Source organism: Biomphalaria glabrata, chromosome 9 (assembly GCF_947242115.1).
Source record: "Biomphalaria glabrata chromosome 9, xgBioGlab47.1, whole genome shotgun sequence".
NCBI classification, from domain to species: Eukaryota; Metazoa; Mollusca; class Gastropoda; family Planorbidae; genus Biomphalaria; species Biomphalaria glabrata.
This window is the reverse complement of record NC_074719.1, coordinates 475,287-494,157: the sequence shown is the minus strand read 5'-3', so window position 1 is coordinate 494,157 and position 18,871 is coordinate 475,287. Positions and strand designations below refer to the sequence as shown.

At 34.0% G+C, this 18,871-nt stretch overlaps 1 protein-coding gene across 1 annotated transcript; it reads left to right on the top strand.

Annotated features, from left to right (window-relative positions):
• Positions 1–3,158: 3,158 nt before the first annotated feature.
• On the top strand, positions 3,159–6,056 carry LOC129928149 (uncharacterized). Its single transcript, XM_056041064.1, has 4 exons — positions 3,159–3,212; positions 3,507–4,836; positions 5,113–5,633; positions 5,739–6,056. The coding sequence occupies exons 1-4, from the start codon at positions 3,159–3,161 to the stop codon at positions 6,054–6,056; spliced, it is 2,223 nt and encodes a 740-aa protein (XP_055897039.1).
• The last annotated feature ends 12,815 nt before the right edge of the window (positions 6,057–18,871 follow it).

Genomic DNA, 18,871 nt, shown 5'->3' with positions numbered 1-18,871 from the left:
TGGATTTTAATAGCCAAGATGTAGGTTTTGTTTAATTTTTTATTTGAAAAATATTTCATTACAATATAATTATTCTACAATGCTGTCAGAAAGCAAACATCCCTGTCTACAACATAGTGCCCCCCCCCCCCCCCCCCAGGTCAAAACAATTAGGCTTCAAGGAAGTAAGAAAACAAGACTTTATTAGGAATGGAACAGCATTGCTCAAGTCTTGGTAGGGAAGAGAGCCCTTCTGACTATGTCAACAATCCCAACATTCTGTTTCACAAATGGAATGGGGATTGTTGAGTGTGGTAAAGAGAAGGAAGATGGCAGGAGTTCTTGGTGTGCTTAGCGGTCTGCCAATCTCTAGCCCCTGTGTCTGGAGCTTCTGAAGCATTGGAAATAGTAGTGTGATACAGACACCAATTTGGATCTCTTCCAGACAGAACAATCATTTCAGTCAGGATGGTGAGAGGAAGCTTTTGTTATTTTTTGCTGGCCTATAGTTTTACAAGCCTTCAGTTCAACTCTTCAGACAGTTTTGAAAAAAAGCTTCAATGAACTCAAAAACCTTAGACCATGTAAAATTTTATAAAAAAGAAGAATTCCATCAAATCAAATCATAGCTATGTATACAAATTCAGCTTATAACTAAAATTAAAACTAAACAAAAATGTAAAATAAAAAATTAATAAAGTACAAATTTAATGAAACCTCTCTGGTTTTACACAAATACTTTTAAAAGAATCATGATGGAAACTAATGACTTATACATGTGACCAACATCATCTCCCAAAAAATTACATTATTAATTCAATAGATTGCGCACACACAAAATGAAGAAGCAATAAAGTATAGCTCGGGAAGAATCAATTAAAATGCATTTTAGTATCCAATACTTTATGGTTTATATTTTTAATAATAACAAAAAGCTTTACGCAGTTTATAGTTTGTATGATTGTGAAATAGATTAATGTATGAACTTGGTTGTATATAAACTTTTTACATTGTCAATATCTATATGTTACAACATCTAATCACAGAAAAAATATACCAAGACCACATCATAACATCATTATAAGAAAGACAACTACAGTGGTATTTAACATTTAAATCATGTAAAAAAAAAAAAAAAGGAAAACTCTAACCTTAATAGCTAATAATCAACCTTTGCATAATATACACACTATCCATATGGCTATTTACAACAACAAAAACAATCAAAGCTAGCTTTCCCAGTTCAGTGATAGGATTCCAAGGTTGAGTAAATTAATATTTTAATATATATATAGATTTTTAAAAAAATAATTTTGCTACAAATTTTCAAACATCTTTTTTACTAACATAAAATATAAATTTTCAATGGTACAAAATACTAGACTTACTTAGACTTAGGTCCTCCCGCGCCGTTCGGCGCATTGGGCGGCAAGCTGTCTCCATAAAGATCTGTCACTGGCAATGTCTGAAGCCTCCTCCCACCTGGTGTCCACTGTTCTGAGGTCCTCCATGAAGGTATGTCGCCAAGTAATACAAAGACGTCCCTGTTTGCGCTTTCCTCGTTTTGGCTTCCATGTTATCGCAACTCTTGGTGTGCGTAATTCATTTTGACGTAGAATATAACTTTGCCATCTGCCGGTCCCAAGCCCGGGTGAAAAAGGAGGAGGGTTTGGCATGGGGCTAGTGACCCCACCCTGTAAAACCACTATTGCTACAGAAACGGCAAACTCGACAAAATACTAGACTGGTACAAAATTAAATAAAGTGAAAACAGAAACATTTTCCTAAAAGAGAAATATGATAATTAATGAAATAGTGGATACTTGTACATTCATCTGTCTAGTGGATACTTGAACATTCAACTGTCTGGTGGATACTTGAACATTCATCTGTCTAGTGGATACTTGAACATTCAACTGTCTGGTGGATACTTGAACATTCATCTGTCTAGTGGATACTTGAACATTCAACTGTCTGGTAGATACTTGAACATTCATCTATCTGGTGGATACTTGAACATTCATCTGTGTTATTGCTTTAAAAGTTAATAAATGAAAATTTTGCGCTGAAAAAAATATGATACAAATATGTAAGTTACTAGCTATTTGAATTGTATATAAGTATTAAATACATCTTGACACTATCATAATGATAACCATTCAATATGCCCATTTCTTCCCAGATTCAACAAATTAGAATCTTTCAAAGATAGCAGAAAAAAAAAGGAAAAGTTTTTACAGAAAACTGATTAGATACTTAAGATTAAAAAAAGGACTCCTTATGACAAGGCAATTATTAGTTGTTGAATATAGACTTAGCAAGTTGCAAAATACCATAAAATCTGAAACTCAATTGTTTTTCTAGTTTTTGAGATCTAAACATGACAGTCAGATGGTCATACTGGCAGAGCACACAAAACTAATAGCAGCTCTTCCATTTTTGTAAGCCAGTAATAATAAGGCTTGTCTTAAGAGTCCGAAGATTAGCGAGGAATGCAGTATTTCCCGTGGCTACACAGCCCCAGCTGTGACCTACATATTTTGCCACACCCAGGGCAAGATAGTAAAATATGTCAATAAACAACTTATATAAATGTTTATTCACAAACCTTCTATTTACTCAACTCTCCTTGGCAACTTTGACTTGGTTAGGTCAACATATGAAGGGGCCTTAAAAAAAACAATTTACAACTCATGTTAAAATGTCATTGCATAATTTTATACAAACACTTATATTAGAGTTATTGTTAACTTTACAAATATATTATAGTTACTGTTGATGTGTGTTACAGCTGATTTCATGTCTTATAAGTTATATCCAGAGTCTTGTTATTATTCGTTCATAATAATCAACATGGTGGCAGTGGTAACAAGAACTATATTTAGATTTATATCAGTGATATAAATCTAGTTAAATTAAAAAAAAAAAATAGATAAAAAGTGTAGATCTAGAATCTAGTAGATTCCAGAGTCTCAGTCTAGAATATTATTGAATATATAGAGAAAGGCTTGGTGACTTGGCAGAATTTAAGTCATTGGTTAATATGCATGACTAAATGCATGACGCGTAGGACGTAATCATCTTCTTTTTTGAAGTAACGTCTGTATTATATAAGATAAGATAAAGGCTCGGGGTTATTCAGTTTTGGTAGATATACTATAGTGAAGTTTTCGTGGAAGATGGCAGAAGGTCTACTTAAACCACCAACAGAGTTAAATGTGACTGAAGGTAATGTCAGTGAAAACTTTCGCCAATGAAGAAGACAAGTGGAACTGTTACTGTTAGCAATAGGAGCTGAAGAAAAACCTAAAATCAGACAAAAAGCAATAATACTACATTGTGCTGGACCTCAGGCCCAAGAGATTTGTGAGTAGTTGCAGTATGATGAGAATGAAGATGTAAATGACCCGCAAATATTACTAAAGAAATTACACGACTATTACAACCCCAGAAAAAATGAAGTTCTGGAAAGTTTCAGATTTTGGAACATAGAAAAGGTGTCATCTTGTGATGTGTTCATTACGCAGCTTAGAGCTCAGGCTGAAAAATGTAATTTTAAAGAAAAGGATAGAATGATTAGAGACAAGATTATATTCGCCGTGGAGAAAAGATTGCAGGAGAGATTACTGAATCACGATGATCTTACCTTGAAGAAGTGCATAGAGATATGCCAAACCTACGAGCAAACTGCAAAAGAATTGGCAGAGATAAATAAGGAAACTGTTGTGAAGATAGATAAGATAGAACAGAAGAAAAATGACAACAGAAACAACCTAATAGATTGCTGGTTTTGTGGAGGCAGACATGCAGTGAACAGAACAGCATGCCCAGCTTGGGGAAAAAATTGCAATAAATGCAAAGGCAAAAATCATTTTGCAGTTAAGTGTAAGACTAAGAATAAAATACATATGCATAATGCAATGGATGAATTTGACCAAGAGGAACAATTAAACTCAATTAATGTGTTAAACATAAATAGGGACAGAATGACAGCACTATTCATGATAAATAGTCAACAAACAAGATTTCAACTGGACACAGGAGCAGATGTCAACATTATATGTAAGAAATATGTTAAAAAGACACAAATTAAGAAGAGTGTTCAAACATTAACAATGTGGAATAATTCCAAATTAAAAACCGAGGGCACTGCTAACTTAATAATAACAAATCCTAAAAACAAAAAGAACTATTTGGTAACATTCACAGTTGTAGAGAACCACTATCAATGCTTATTAGGCCGTAAAACATGCCAAAGTTTAAGTCTGATCACATTAAATGAAGATAGATTCATATCACAAGTAAACACAATGGATTGTCATCTGGGAGATTTAGGTGAAACATCATTAACTATCAATGAGAACATAGCTCCGGTGGTATCACCTTGTCATAATATACCATTTGCATTTCAAAAGAAAGTGGAAGCAGAAATAGAGACATTAGTGAAAAGGAAAATATTAATTCCTGTAAATGAACCAACAGATTGGGTCAGCCAGATGGCTGTGGTTCAAAAGCCAAATGGGGATTTAAGGATCTGCATTGAACCAAGACATCTAAACACTGCTTTAAAAAGAGAACATTTTAAGTTACCAACTTTGGAAGCTGTAATGCCACAGTTCCTAAATGCTAAAATATTTTCTAAATTGGACGTAAAGGAGGCTTACTGGCATGTACGTCTAGATGAAAAGTCTAGTCTACTAACAACCATGATCACACCATATGGGCAGTACAGATGGTCAAGACTTCCTTTTGGACTAAGTGTAAGTGGAGAAATATTCCAGAAGAAGTTAACAGAAGCATTGTTAGGATTAGAAGGATGCATTAATGTGGCTGATGATATCGTGATTGTGGGATGTGGTCAGTCCAAAGAAGAAGCAGAAAAAGATCACTCTGACAAACTGAAGAGATTAAGAGAGAGATGCAAAGAGAAACGCATTAAATCAAATGAAACAAAAACAGTATAGAAACAAGACCAGATAAGTTTCATGGGACACTGCATTAGTGCACAAGGCATAAAGCCTGACACAAAGAAGATCAAAGCTATTCTGGAAATGAAGAAACCAGAAAATAGCCAGGAAGCAAGAAAATTATGTGGAATGGTGCAGTATTTGTCAAAATTTTTGAACAATCTAGCCGAAGTGTCTCAACCATTAAGAGAACTAACAAAGAAAGATTGCAATTTTAGATGGACTGAAAAATGTGAAGAGGCATTCAACAAGATAAAAACAATGATTACCAATACTCCAGTTTTTATATTCTACAACCCTGACAAGAAACTGGAAATACAAGTGGACAGTAGTCAACATGGACTTGGAGCTGTACTAATGCAAGAAGGACAACCAATAGAATTTGCCTCTAGAGCATTGACACCAACTGAAAACAATGGGCTCATTGAAAAAGAACTACTTGCCGTGGTTTTTGGGCTAGAAAGATTTAATCAATATACATTTGGAAGACATGTCATAATAATAAATGATCATAAGCCACTTGCAAACATCTTAAGGAAGCCTCTAAACCAGGCTCCAAGAAGATTACAAAACTTGATGTTAAGGAGCAAACGTTATGATTTCTCATTTCAGTGGGTAGAAGGAAACAGTTTACACATTGCTAACACATTATCACGACTGTGCGATCAAGAAGAGAAGCAAGATGAAGTTTTTAACATATGCCAGACACAAGTTGTGGACATACCGGATCCATTATTAGAAAGAATAAAACAAGAAACAGACTTAGATGACACATTAAATAAATTATCAAAGCAAATTATGAATGGATGGCCTCAAAGAAAACAAGATTTAGACAACATGATAAGTACATATTTTGATTTTGCTGATACTTTGGGACTTAGTAATGGAGTAATTTTGAAAGGAGAAAGAATAGTCATACCTTTCAGTATGCGTCAAGAAATGAAGAAAATCCTGCACACAGCACACATTGCATATGATGGAATGATGAGGAGGCCCCAACAGACGATATTCTGGCCAGGCATGGCTGATGAAATAAAGCAGATGGCAGACATGCACTGCTTGTCAAGAAAGAAAACCTATGAACCAGAGAGAAACACTTATACAACATGATGAAGGAAATGTTCCATGGGAAAAAGTTGGAGCTGACCTGATGGAAGTGGATGGAAGACGGTATCTAATTACTGTTGATTATTACTCTAATTTTACTGAGTATGATTATCTTTCAACAACAACATCACAAGATGTGATTAGAAAATTAAAAGGACAATTGTCGCTGCCTAGTTTTAGTTGTAGGCATGACGACGTGAATGTGTCCGTGTGTTGTAGGTATTGTTCCTTAAGTAGATACTCTCTCATACGCACTATATTTGCAGGTGCGTGCGTATACTAGCGTACTGAACTCTTCAAGCACAAACGTTCCGAAACATTAATAAATGCTCTTGTAGCAGACGATAATTTTATTATACATAAAATATAATTCACAAAATATACTAGCGACTTCAGCCGTCACAAAATATAAACCAATAAATACTGGCTGCTCATGCCATGTAGAATAGGTAATCACATCAATGAAATGTTCACAATATAAGTCCGAAGAAATCTCTCAAGTTAACATAAGATCAAATTCATTAAGGTACATATTACAGACAGAGAAAATCGTACATCCACTCTCTGCTGGAGTTCTTCACTAACTAGTTAACATTGACCCTTATTTTAGAGTCCTTTAACTTATTCACGTGTTCTCAGCACGGAATATTACAATGGGTGACTGAGTGTCACATCATGTCACAGAGGTTCTAAAACTGGACTGTGACATACGCCCCACACTCCAAAAAGATTTTTGACCAAAAATCTTTGACAAGTATATTTTACATCAATATCACTGTACAAATATATATATGAGCTTAGTACCTTATTCCATGAAGTGTTGTAAGTTCACTTCAATTGCTCATATCATCTTATATAATCTTAGTAATTATGTATAACATCATATAAATTACTGAGTCCAAAATGTATAATCATTTATATACTTAATTCACTGAGAGCAAAATCACTGAAATATCAGACTAATTGTAATGAAAAGTACCTCCATCAAGTGTTAACAGCTTTATGCATACATTTGTACTGAAAAAATTTGTACATGCAATCACATGCTAATCAATATAAAAAAGGAAAAAAATATATAAGTTATACCACATCCAATGTTTTACTATAATTGTAGATGCACAACATTATCAATGTGTATCATTTGACACACTGAGTAAATTTACTCAAAATGATTACAGAAAAAAATTAATGTTTATTTACAATTGTGATGTGCTGTGTCAAAATATTATTCTAAGTTTTGCCATCATCAAGAAAAATAAAAAAAATTAGAGACATGTCAATCCAGTTCAAGGTTGACCTTGCATAAGACTACTATAAATAGTCTGAGTGTAGTATTGAAGTACAATAGTAAACAAATTTCCATGTTTATAAACATTCATTGTAGTATTCAGGTATGTAAAAAATTTTAGACAATATTTACATTGTTTTGAAAAAAAAATTCAGGTCAACAGTTCAAGTAGTTTACATCTCATTGTTTACATTGCTGTGCATGCTCAGTAGTAAAACAAAATATGTACACACAAAATAAACACATCTGGTATTTGTCATATTACAAGTTGACAATAAAATACAATGAGTAAATAGATGATCTGTTATTGATCATAAGCATAATAGGTCAATAGCAATTGAAGTGTCATGATGACCCAAGAGAAAAATGTAACAATAAAGTGTCATGACCTATTTGAAAAATGTGTAGAATGTTAAGTTGACTTAGTTGACTACTACTACTTGGTTCTAAATGATTTGTACTGGTTATTTACTCTATCAGAATGTCCTGGCTGATGTGTTTAATGTCATTATTATCACTTGCTTCATTTTCATGTATTATGTATCTGGATAAAAAGTCAGCTATTACATTTTCATGTCCTGGAATGCTTTGTAAGTCAAATTTGTAATCTGAGAGAATGAGTGTCCATCTGTTTATCCTGTCATTTTTTAGCTCTTTTCTTTTTAGTGCCAGTAATGGTTTATGATCACACTTAATGCTGAAAAATCTTCCTAACAAGTAATTCTTGAGTTTTACAACTGACCATACAATGGCTAATAATTCTTTTTCAATCACTGAGTATTTTCTTTCTGTTTCAGATAGTGTTCTACTGATGTGTACTATTGGCTTAAAAAATGACTCTCTTTGCTGTAGTAAGCATGCCCCAATACCAGTGTTGGAGGCATCAGTGTATAGTGATATTGTTGATGTTGGGTCAATACTGGCTAATTCTAGTTTCTCATTAATTATTTAAGTTGCTTAATGCTAGTCTACTTTTTTCATCCATACAAATTGTGTTTCCATGCTTCTTTTTAGTAAATTCAACAAGGGGTTCAATTATCTGTGCATAATTTGGAATGAACTTTCTATAAAAGTTGCAAAGTCCTAATAATGATCTCATGTCTTTCTTAGTCCTAGGTTCTTTTATGTTTTTAATCTTTGTTAGGTTTGTTTCAGTGGGTGTGATTTTGTCATTGGTAATGCAATATCCTAAGAATGGGATTTCAGGCTTGGCTAGGTTTAATTTCTTGGGGGCTAATGTCATGTTGTGTGTTCTTAGTCTTGAAAATATTTGCTCTAGTACATGAATGTGTTCCTGTTGTGAGTTGGTGAAAACACAAATGTCATCTACATAAGACAATACATTATTTATGCCTTCTAATAATTTTGACATGCATTTCTGAAATGTGGCTGTACTATTTATTAAGCCGAATGGCATGACATTCCAGACATAGATACCTTCTAGGCCTGGCATAGTGCATTTGAATGCAGTAATTTCCTTAGAGTCAGGGTCCATTTTAATCTGCCAGAATCCTCTGTTTAAGTCCATTGTTGTGAATAGGGATGATTTACTTAAAGTTGTAATTATACTGTCAGTGTCTGGTAGGGGTTCTGGGTCTATGATTGTGCATTTGTTTATTTCTCTAAAGTCACAGCAGATTCTTACTCCACTGTCTTTCTTTTTTACAATGACCATGGGTGATGCATATTTACATGTTTCTGATCTCTCTATCTTCCCATCTTTGATTAAGTTGGTCATTTCTGTTCTAACTAGGTCCTCGTATGCTTTGGGGATACTATAGGCTTTTGTCTTAGTTGGTAGTGCTTTGTTGAGTTTTATTGTGTGTTCTATCAGATTGGTACATCCTAGCTTTTGTGTAATTACATCACTATATTTAACTGTCAAATTCTGTAACATATCATTTTCAATATTTGGACTACTGTTGTGTGTGGTGTTTATGGTGCTTGCTATATGTTCTTGTATGTTGTGTTTGGTTTCTACATCAAGTTCAATTATATCTGTGTCAGTTATTTGTCTCTTATCCAATTTAACAAGTTTATCAATATTGAGTTTGCATTCTCTACCATCTTTATCAATGATGTACACTTTGTTATTAATTCTCTCTATAACTTTAAATGGTCCCTCATTCTTATCTTTACAGTGTTTGTTTTCTATCTTAACAAAAATTTGGTCACCTACATTTAGTGTTCTTAGTTTTCTATTTCTGTTTTTTATTTTCCTATGCCTTTCTAGATTTTTGTCCATGTTTATCTCTGCTAGTTTTATTCCTTGTCTAAGCTGTTGTTTGGTCTGAATTATCCAAGGATGGTACTGTTCTATGTTCTCTAAGTTTAACATGTTGTCGGCCCATAACTCTAAAGGTCCTTTAGGTTTTCTGTTAAATACAAGCTCATAGGGGCTGAATTTGGTGGTTTCATGGATGCTAGTGTTGTAGGCAAATATAGCATAGCTAAGAGTCTGGTCCCAGGTACTCATTGAGTCTCTTTCTAGCTTACATATCATCTGTTTTACAGTTCTGTTCCATTTCTCTATGACTCCATTTCCCTGTGGTGAGTAGATAGTGCTATGGACTAGGCGGATGTTAGTCATTTCTGCAAATGCCTGGTTAAGGTGGGACTTAAAGTTTGATGCATTGTCTGACAGTAACTTATTAGGGAATCCAAATTTAAGAAAAAGTGTTTTTAAACAATTACATATGTCAATAGCCTTTATATCTTTTAGAGGAAATGCCTCTGCCCATCTAGTGGACATGTCAATGATACCCAAAATATATTTATTCCATTTACTGCTGGTAGTTAGGGGTCCCATTATGTCCATGGCAATTTTGTCCCAAAAATAGTGAGATTTATCTGATTTTTCTAATGGGGCTCTAGTCACTGTTTTTTGTTTGGCACATTCTGTGCAACTGTTTACATAGTTCTTAATGTCCTTTCCCATCTTTGGCCAGAAGAATTTGTTGGCTATCTTAGCATATACTTTTTTTTTTCCTAGGTGTCCTGCTGTGGGGTCATCATGTGCCATATTTAATATTTTAGCTCTTAAAGTTTTAGGGATCAGTATTTGAAGTCTAGTACAGTTTTCTTTCCTGTTATATCTAATGGCTAAGTTGTTAATTTCTATATGGTGGTTATTTAAATTTATCTTGTTATAATCTTTGCTTAAGAGGTCTTGTATTGTGGTGTCATTTTTCTGCATTGCTATTAGTTCCTCCCTAGTTATACCTATTTCATTAAGTAATACAGTGGGGCATTCTATTTCTGGTGTTATTTTTTCGTGTGATATGGTTTCAACTAATAATGCCTCATGCTTGAATAGGGAATACTTTTGTCTATCTTCCGCCCATTGCATAACTTCTTCTAGTGTTGGATCTTTTACACCTTCTACATTGCCTATTATTAGATCTTGTGCTGGGGTGTCCATGACTATGGCTTCTAGTTCTCCTGTAATCCAGGGTGATTCTATTAGGACTTTAGCGGTTTTGCAAATGTCAAATTTTTGTATGTTTGCATAGGTCACTTTTACTGTATCTTCTAGATACTGTCCTGGTTCAACTAAAGAGGCTTTAACTATGATTGCCGTGGCTCCACTGTCACGAATTGCTCCCACTTCTTTAGAATTGACATAGGATGGGAAGACTTTTATTTTGGACTTATTTGATTGCATATAGGCTACATTTTCCTCTCTATGGGTGTTGGTGTTATTGCCATTGTTGTTTCTATTGTTTCTATTTCCGCTATTGTAGTTATTTGGGTGGTTGTTTGTGTGGTAGTTAAATTGGTCCCTTCTAGAATGTCTGTTGTTTCTATTATAGCTATTGTGTTGGTAACTGTTTGCAAAATTTCTTCTTTCATTGGGACTTGCACTCTGGTGTGGTCTATATGGTCTATTATTGTAATTATTGTTGTGCTTGTAGCTGTTTGGGTTGTAGAAATTAGTGTAGCTTCTGCATCTGTAATTGTTACTGTAGTTTATAGGAGCTTTGCATTGGTTTTTCACGTGGCCTTTTCTCCCACAATTGAAACAAGTCTTGGTGTTAGACCATTTGAATTTATCATTGTTGTTGTTGTTGAATGTTGTTGCTGTGGCTACAAGTTGGTGTAGGTCTCTTTTGTCAATCGTGTGTCCAGGGTGACTGTCTTTAAATAAATTTAGATTCGTTATCAGTTCAGTCTCTGTCTCGATCTTTTTTTCTTTAAGGAAAGTAAATACCAAGTCTGTCACGTTGTTGAGGACATTGTCAATAAGTAGCATGTCTAGGATTTGTGTCGGGTCCTAGATGTCACATTTTGCTAGCTCTAACCATTTTATCATATTAGTCCTCATGTCGAATATTATTCTATTAAAGTCCCCATCTTTTTTCAATTTAGTGTCCCTGAACAGCTTACGATAGAAGTCTGAATTTTTCCCGAAGTGCTCTAGTAATCTAGTCTTTACTGCCGCATAGTCTTTCTTTTGGTCTACAGTTAAAGTGGAAATGATGTTGAGGGGTTCTCCCGACAAGTTTGCTAGTAGGTGTTTGGCCATGTCCTCATTGTTAAGATTATAAGTTGAGGCAATATGCTCAAATTGGACTAAATAGTTTTCAAGTGTTTCATCTTTTGAATTGTATTTATGGAATTTAGAGATGAATGGCTTTGTTGTAGACTGTTGGGTTATAATGTTGGGATTTGTTTGGCAGCTTCTAGTTTGGCTAACTCTACTTTGTCCTGGCTTTCTCTTTGTTTAGTTTCTAGTTCTTTTAATTCTTTTTGATGAGCTCTTTCAGCAGCTCTTTCTTCCCTATCTTTATCCTTTTCTATTCTATCTTTTTCTTTATCAGCCCTATCTCTTTCCTCCCTTTCTCTCTTTTCAGCCTTTTCTAATTCTTTTTTGATAAATTCCTTTTTCTCATCCCCTTCTAGTTCCATGACTTTCACTAGTTCTAAAATTTTGTCATAGGAAGACATGTTTAATGCTTTGTGTGCTCAAAATAATTAGTTAATTAAGTGAGGAAGAATGTACTGTGTTATGCTTATTAATACAGTGTGTGTCAATTATTTTACATGTGTGTATTATACAATAATAAAAAATTTCAATCAATGGTTATAATGTAATGACAGAATGTAATGAGAATTGTCAAACAAATGTATCGATCTAGATCAAAATTTACTCATTAGTTACTCAATTATAAACTATTCAAATTCAATAGTCATAAATATCAACATATGTTATACATGTGTGCTGTTGTGCCAAAGTAAAATAGTAAAAAATGTAAATTAGTAAAAGAAAGAAATATATGTACAGTATAAGTAAAAGGACAAACACAGAAACAATATAGAGAACAACACAGTCTGCTTTTAAAGAAATTAATAAAAAGTAGAAATGTGACAGGAGAAATACAGATATATGGATACAGGACTTTTAAACAAACAACAATATAGATACAGATTAAGTACACTGACAGAAATACAAACAAGACTCAACAGCTAAATAAATATTTTCCCACTATATTCTATGACCTCCGTACCAACAAGGAGAGCCTCAAACGCATTGGGCCTTATAGAGGTTAAAGAACAAATAGGATAGACCCTAATAGATCCTATTGTTATGATAGTTCATAAAATAGTCCCTCTCCAGCCACCCTCAAAAAAACACGTAGAGAAATGAAATCAAAATATGGCTACAAGAATGCCAAGAGTTATCAATTACTAACTCTACTAACAATCAAGTTTAATTACTGCTATATCAAAGCAAAATCCATGTACTTTATAATCATATGCATGTATTTAATTTGTTAATAATGACTTACAGACTCTTTTCTTGTTGACTAGTGTAGTTTAATCGTCTTCTCTCTTGTAGCTTGTCAAATGCAATTACAGCTTGAGTGGTTCAATAATCCATGTATAAGTAATCCAATTTAAGAATACATGTCACTATGAGCATTAAAGTGGTAGTAGAAAAATAATCCAGTTCAATGCCATAAGATGGCTCAAATGCTCAAATTTACAATTAATACAAGTTCTGTCAAGTACTCCAAAATAATAATCCACAGTGGTTAGGAAGTTCACAACTAGGTAATCCAAGATAATTACTTACTAGGGGCTTCTGTTAGTTGAAATTAATATAATCCAGTTCTTGGAAAGATAGAACTTGTACAGTTACTTGTATATTAGGCTATGTATTACTCCTAAGTAGCCCAAATAAATAACATCAAATCAGGATATCCATCAGTATGCTGAAAAAAAAATATTGACCATAAGTAAGAGAATGTCTCAGCTGAGAGCTATTTCTCTACAAGACCTGAATGGTACGACCATGTCAAGGTGCGAGTGTGCCAATGATGAATAGTGGCGAGCACTAGTGATGAAGCGGTGTATCTGTCATCAAACGATGTCTTGAATGGTATAGCTCTTTCTTTCAGACGACACCTGTAGCTCTAGTTAGGAATAGAGTCGTCTTCTGCTTTCGGTTTCACACAGGTGTCACAGGTAGATCTAGGAACAGGGTTGATTAAGTTGAATGGATCTCAGCATGCAGATGTAGAATAGCTTTGGCAAAGCTATTTAGGTTACTTGAATGATTCGGTCTGCATGTAATGGCGTGACTGGTGTTGATGTCTAACTAGTTTATGATGACCTAGATCTAGTTAGAGATGACCTGAATTTCAACATGTGTTGGAATCTTGTCTAGCCAGTGGCGATCAGGCAAGTGCGTTCTGTGGCGTTTTGACACCGAGTTCAAATCTAGATCTAGTGATGTTTTATGGCTTGCTTTATTACAGGTTGGACAGCAATGCCTTGTAAATACCTTGATTTCCTTGTAGATCTTGTGGGCAGGCTGGATTTGGTCCTTGTTTAGTTAGACGCCATCTTGAGAAAAAAGTACCGGTCTAAGGTGTAGTTTTGCGCTGTTTACTATAGAGGCGATTGAGATCCGTTGAGAACGTGCAGGTTCACTTGTCTTTTAAGACACCTTTACTGGCCACCAAATGTCGCTGCCTAGTTTTAGTTGTAGGCGTGACGACGTGAATGTGTCCGTGTGTTGTAGGTATTGTTCCTTAAGTAGATACTCTCTCATACGCACTATATTTGCAGGTGCGTGCGTATACTAGCGTACTGAACTCTTCAAGCACAAACGTTCCGAAACATTAATAAATGCTCTTGTAGCAGACGATAATTTTATTATACATAAAATATAATTCACAAAATATACTGGCGACTTCAGAAGTCACAAAATATAAACCAATAAATACTGGCTGCTCATGCCATGTAGAATAGGTAATCACATCAATGAAATGTTCACAATATAAGTCCGAAGAAATCTCTCAAGTTAACATAAGATCAAATTCATTAAGGTACATATTACAGACAGAGAAAATCGTACATCCACTCTCTGCTGGAGTTCTTCACTAACTAGTTAACATTGACCCTTATTTTAGAGTCCTTTAACTTATTCACGTGTTCTCAGCACGGAATATTACAATGGGTGACTGAGTGTCACATCATGTCGCAGTGGTTCTAAAACTGGACTGTGACAACAATTTGCTCGTTTTGGTGCTCCAAAAATGTTAATAACAGATGGAGGTCCACAATTTAGTTCAAATGAGTTTTTGAGATTCACAAGGCGATGGAACATCAATCACATCAGATCAGATCCTGGTTATCCGAGAACAAATGGGAAGGCGGAAGCTGCTGTAAAGATAATGAAGAATTTAATACTGAAAACTAATCATAATGGTGATGATCCATATGAAGCTTTACTGGGAACTCAGAAATACACCTCGGAAATGTACTGGATTTAGCCCAGCTGAAATGTGCCTCAAAAGAAGTCCTCAGACATTGATTCCCAGCACGTCAAAGTGTTTAAGTGAACATGTTGTAGCTGAGAAGAAAGAGAATTACAAACGACAAGTAAAAAGACAATATGATAAGCAAGCTCGGGATTTACCAAAACTCCATCTAGGGCAAACTATTTATTACCAAAACCCAGGTCAAACTGGATGGTATCCTGGAATGATCAGGGAACATCCATCTCCAAGATCTTATAAGATCAAGGGAGATAATGGAGGAATCTACATACGCAACAGATTTCATATTAGGCCAAGTAAAACTATTTTGAAAGACACTGACACAGATGTCTATGATGGGAATGTCTTGGATGATGATGATGATAATGAAAGGCCAGATTTCTCTGATAACTGTTCTCAACATGCATCACAGTCTGAAGTAGTTTCTCATGTACCAGACAATAATTGTGATAGAAATATGCCAACAAGAACTAGCACTCGAGAAACAAATAGACATGTGTGGCATAGGGATTATGATATGTACTAAGAATTTTTATGACAATATTAATATGCATGTTGAAATATTTATTCTATATGTGTCAAACTCTCAATTGAAATTTATTTTTATTTTTTTAGTTGTTATAATATTTATAAAATATGATGAGTTATTAATGTTTGTTATTTTAATTGCAAATATTTCTGATATGTATTTTGTTAGCTATAGAAAGGGAAGGATGTTGATGTGTGTTTTATATAGGTTGCACCAATCAGTGTTTGGGAGTAACATCCCTTGTAACTGTTGTTGTCAACCAATATGGCGTTAGATTAAACAGCTGATTTCATGTCTTATAAGTTATATCCAGTCTTTTATTATTCGTTCATAATAATCAACAGTTACTAGATCCTATCACAAACTTTTACCTGGTAATTTGGAGTACTCTTGGGAGTTCAGAGCAGACTGTGTGGCAGTTTCTGTCTTCTTCAAAACAAAAAAAAAACATTTGAACTGTCTTATCCTCACTAAATATTTGTTTACATATTGAAAAAAAAAACAACAACCATTTTTAGCATACATTACATGATATAGTAGAGAAGAAAGGTTTGCTGATCAATTAACTTAGGAACTTAAAATGTCAAGCTTAAACTTGGTTCTGACACATAATGATACCTAGACATAGACTCCCAAATAGCTAAGACAGAATGACCAAAAGTGTCTGGCACAGAGAAGCCATCACCATACAAACTTAACTAGAGGTCAGTCTGACTTTTCCTCTCAACAATTCTCTATGCTTTGAATCATGGACAGTGTATAGAAGGCATGCCATGAAGCTTAGCTCTAAATGATAGAGCATATGGACACCACACTATGAGAATAGGAGCACAAACTGCAAAGGATAAAGAAAAAAAAAAAAGCCTTGAAAGAAGAAAAATAGAAATCCACACAGCCTTACATTTACCCAGTATGCAGCCAAACATTCCAAGCTCATCAGAAAGGCACAAAAAAATGGAATGTGCCACCTAGAGGACAGATGTGTCCTATGAATTATAATAATCATTAAATATGATGTGAGCTGTTAATAGATGTTTTATTTTAGATGATTCAGACAAGAAAGATGATGCCTATTATAAGCTATCCTGACAAGATCAATGCCTAATCTTTCGACTCAGGACTGGACACAACAGAATGAGACAACATATGTACCGGAAGCTCAAAATTGGAACCAGTGAAATCTGCCTATGTGGAGTGTCACCAGAGAATGTCCTTCAAAACTGTTCTCTTTACCATGAGGCCTGTACAAGACACTGACCTCAAAACACCCCAAAAGAAAGAAAACTATATGGAGAGATCCCTGATTAAAACCACTGCTCAGTTGATATAAAATATTGGTTAAGTCATCTGAATGCTCCAGCACAAAAATAAGAACGAGGAAGAAGATGATTCAGATGATCCTTCAAAAAAGCCAAGGAAGGTTTTGAAAGATTTTTTAGCCTTTAAAAAAAACAACTACTGATCAAATACTTTTACATTAAGGTAGTAAAGTAAAACAAACAAGAAAAATGAGCCTTACCTGAGCTATGTAAAATGATGCCAAAAGATCAGAAAGTCTTACTGTGCTTATAAACTGAAAATCAAACAAATATTTTAAGATAATCTTAAATGTAGCAATTGACTTTGTATAAGTATGGGTTGAAATGACACTAGAGACGTGGGACAGGTTTCATTCAGTAGGCTAGGCTCTATCATTTTCAATTATTCTAAGAATATTTTTTTTTCCTTTTTCAAAACCCATCATGAATTGGACAGGTGAACATCAGGGCTCTGTTGAAGCACATTATAAAAGAAACTTATTTATCTGAAATAGGGAGCTAGCCTTTCCTGAGCTAGCCAGGAAAACCAGTGACTTGGCAGAATTTAAGTCATTGGTTAATTTGCATGACTAAATGCATGACGCGTAGGACGTAATCATGTTCTTTTTTGAAGTAACGTCTGTATTATATAAGATAAGATAGGGAGGCTTTGTGCTTAGTTGAAATGCACCTGTACCAGAACAAATAACAATTTTTAAAACCAATTAAAACAAAAATGTTGTTTTTTTAGTACTTTTCATAAATATAATCTTTTTTTTTTTTCAAACATAGTTGGGTTCTTTGGGTAGATTAATTTAAATTGTGGGAGAGGTACTATTACTTCATGGTGTAGTAAATGACATATTGATTAATTATTTTGTCATGAGTGTGCTAACAATTAAGGCAAATGAGAAGCAACCTTTTTTTTAAAACTTAATTAAAAGAAAAAAAAAACTTACTGTAAATCAATTAAAATGACATCTTAGGTCCATCAAATTCAATCCCATCAAAACTGTAGAAGAGAGATGTTTCACAATTATTAAGTTATTGGAGCAGCTAATAGAACAATATAATCTCATTGACCCATACAAATGTTATTTAATCAAACACTTTTTTGATAATTTGATAAAACACTCATTTTTTTTATTAGAAAAAAAAATTTTTGTCCCATAATAAAAACTGTTGATAGAAAAAAATTAACAATTTGGTTTTAACCCAATATCTGTAGACTCTAATAGTAGTACTAAAAGAATTACTTGTCTAAATGTTCAATATTCTAAGACAACTTTGTAATTCCAGCATATAAGACACAAAGTATTTTGAAACCCCACTGTTTTGAAAATACATTTGATCTGAGTGAGATAAAGGGAAGTGAGACTACACAGACAAATCAATCATCTTTTCTTTTTAAATAATTTACTTTCCATTTTAATTCTTGGAATTATATATAAAAAAAATGGGAGAATAATAATTGTAACTGTAGTTTTGATACATTTGTGTTTTATTTGAAGAGTTAAAAAAACAGTACTGAGAAACTTGAAACAAAAATGTACAAACTTAAAACAAAGCGTGTAAATGTAAAGTAAGAACTATTTTTTTTTAAACTCATACCTTAATTTCAGCAGGGCGGTAATACTTTCTATTTTTGTCCTTTATAGCTGTTTTGTACCTATCTCTAGGAAAATGTTTGATACCAAAGTTGCCTTTAACTTGCGAATGACCTTCTCAATTGTTTTCATTCTAACATCATCTTCATTTACGGCTAATGCAGGCCAACTTACGGAGAGGCATCAGTGTTCTGCGATACAAAAAAAAAAAAAAAAGTCATTTAGAAAAGTTCAAGGATACAAGAGTATGCAAATATCAAGATACAGGATTCTTACACATTTAAAGTTCACAAGATTAGGTTTTGAGGA

What these genes read in the sequence shown, in the direction of transcription:
- LOC129928149 (XM_056041064.1), top strand. Translation starts at nt 3,159, where the DNA reads ATGGCAGAAGGTCTACTTAAACCACCAACAGAGTTAAATGTGACTGAA. An exon ending in TAAATGTGACTGAAGGTAAT is followed by an intron (nt 3,213 to 3,506) that starts GTCAGTGAAAAC and finishes TTCATTACGCAG; the next exon opens with CTTAGAGCTCAGGCTGAAAA. An exon ending in TATCGTGATTGTGGGATGTG is followed by an intron (nt 4,837 to 5,112) that starts GTCAGTCCAAAG and finishes TGAACAATCTAG; the next exon opens with CCGAAGTGTCTCAACCATTA.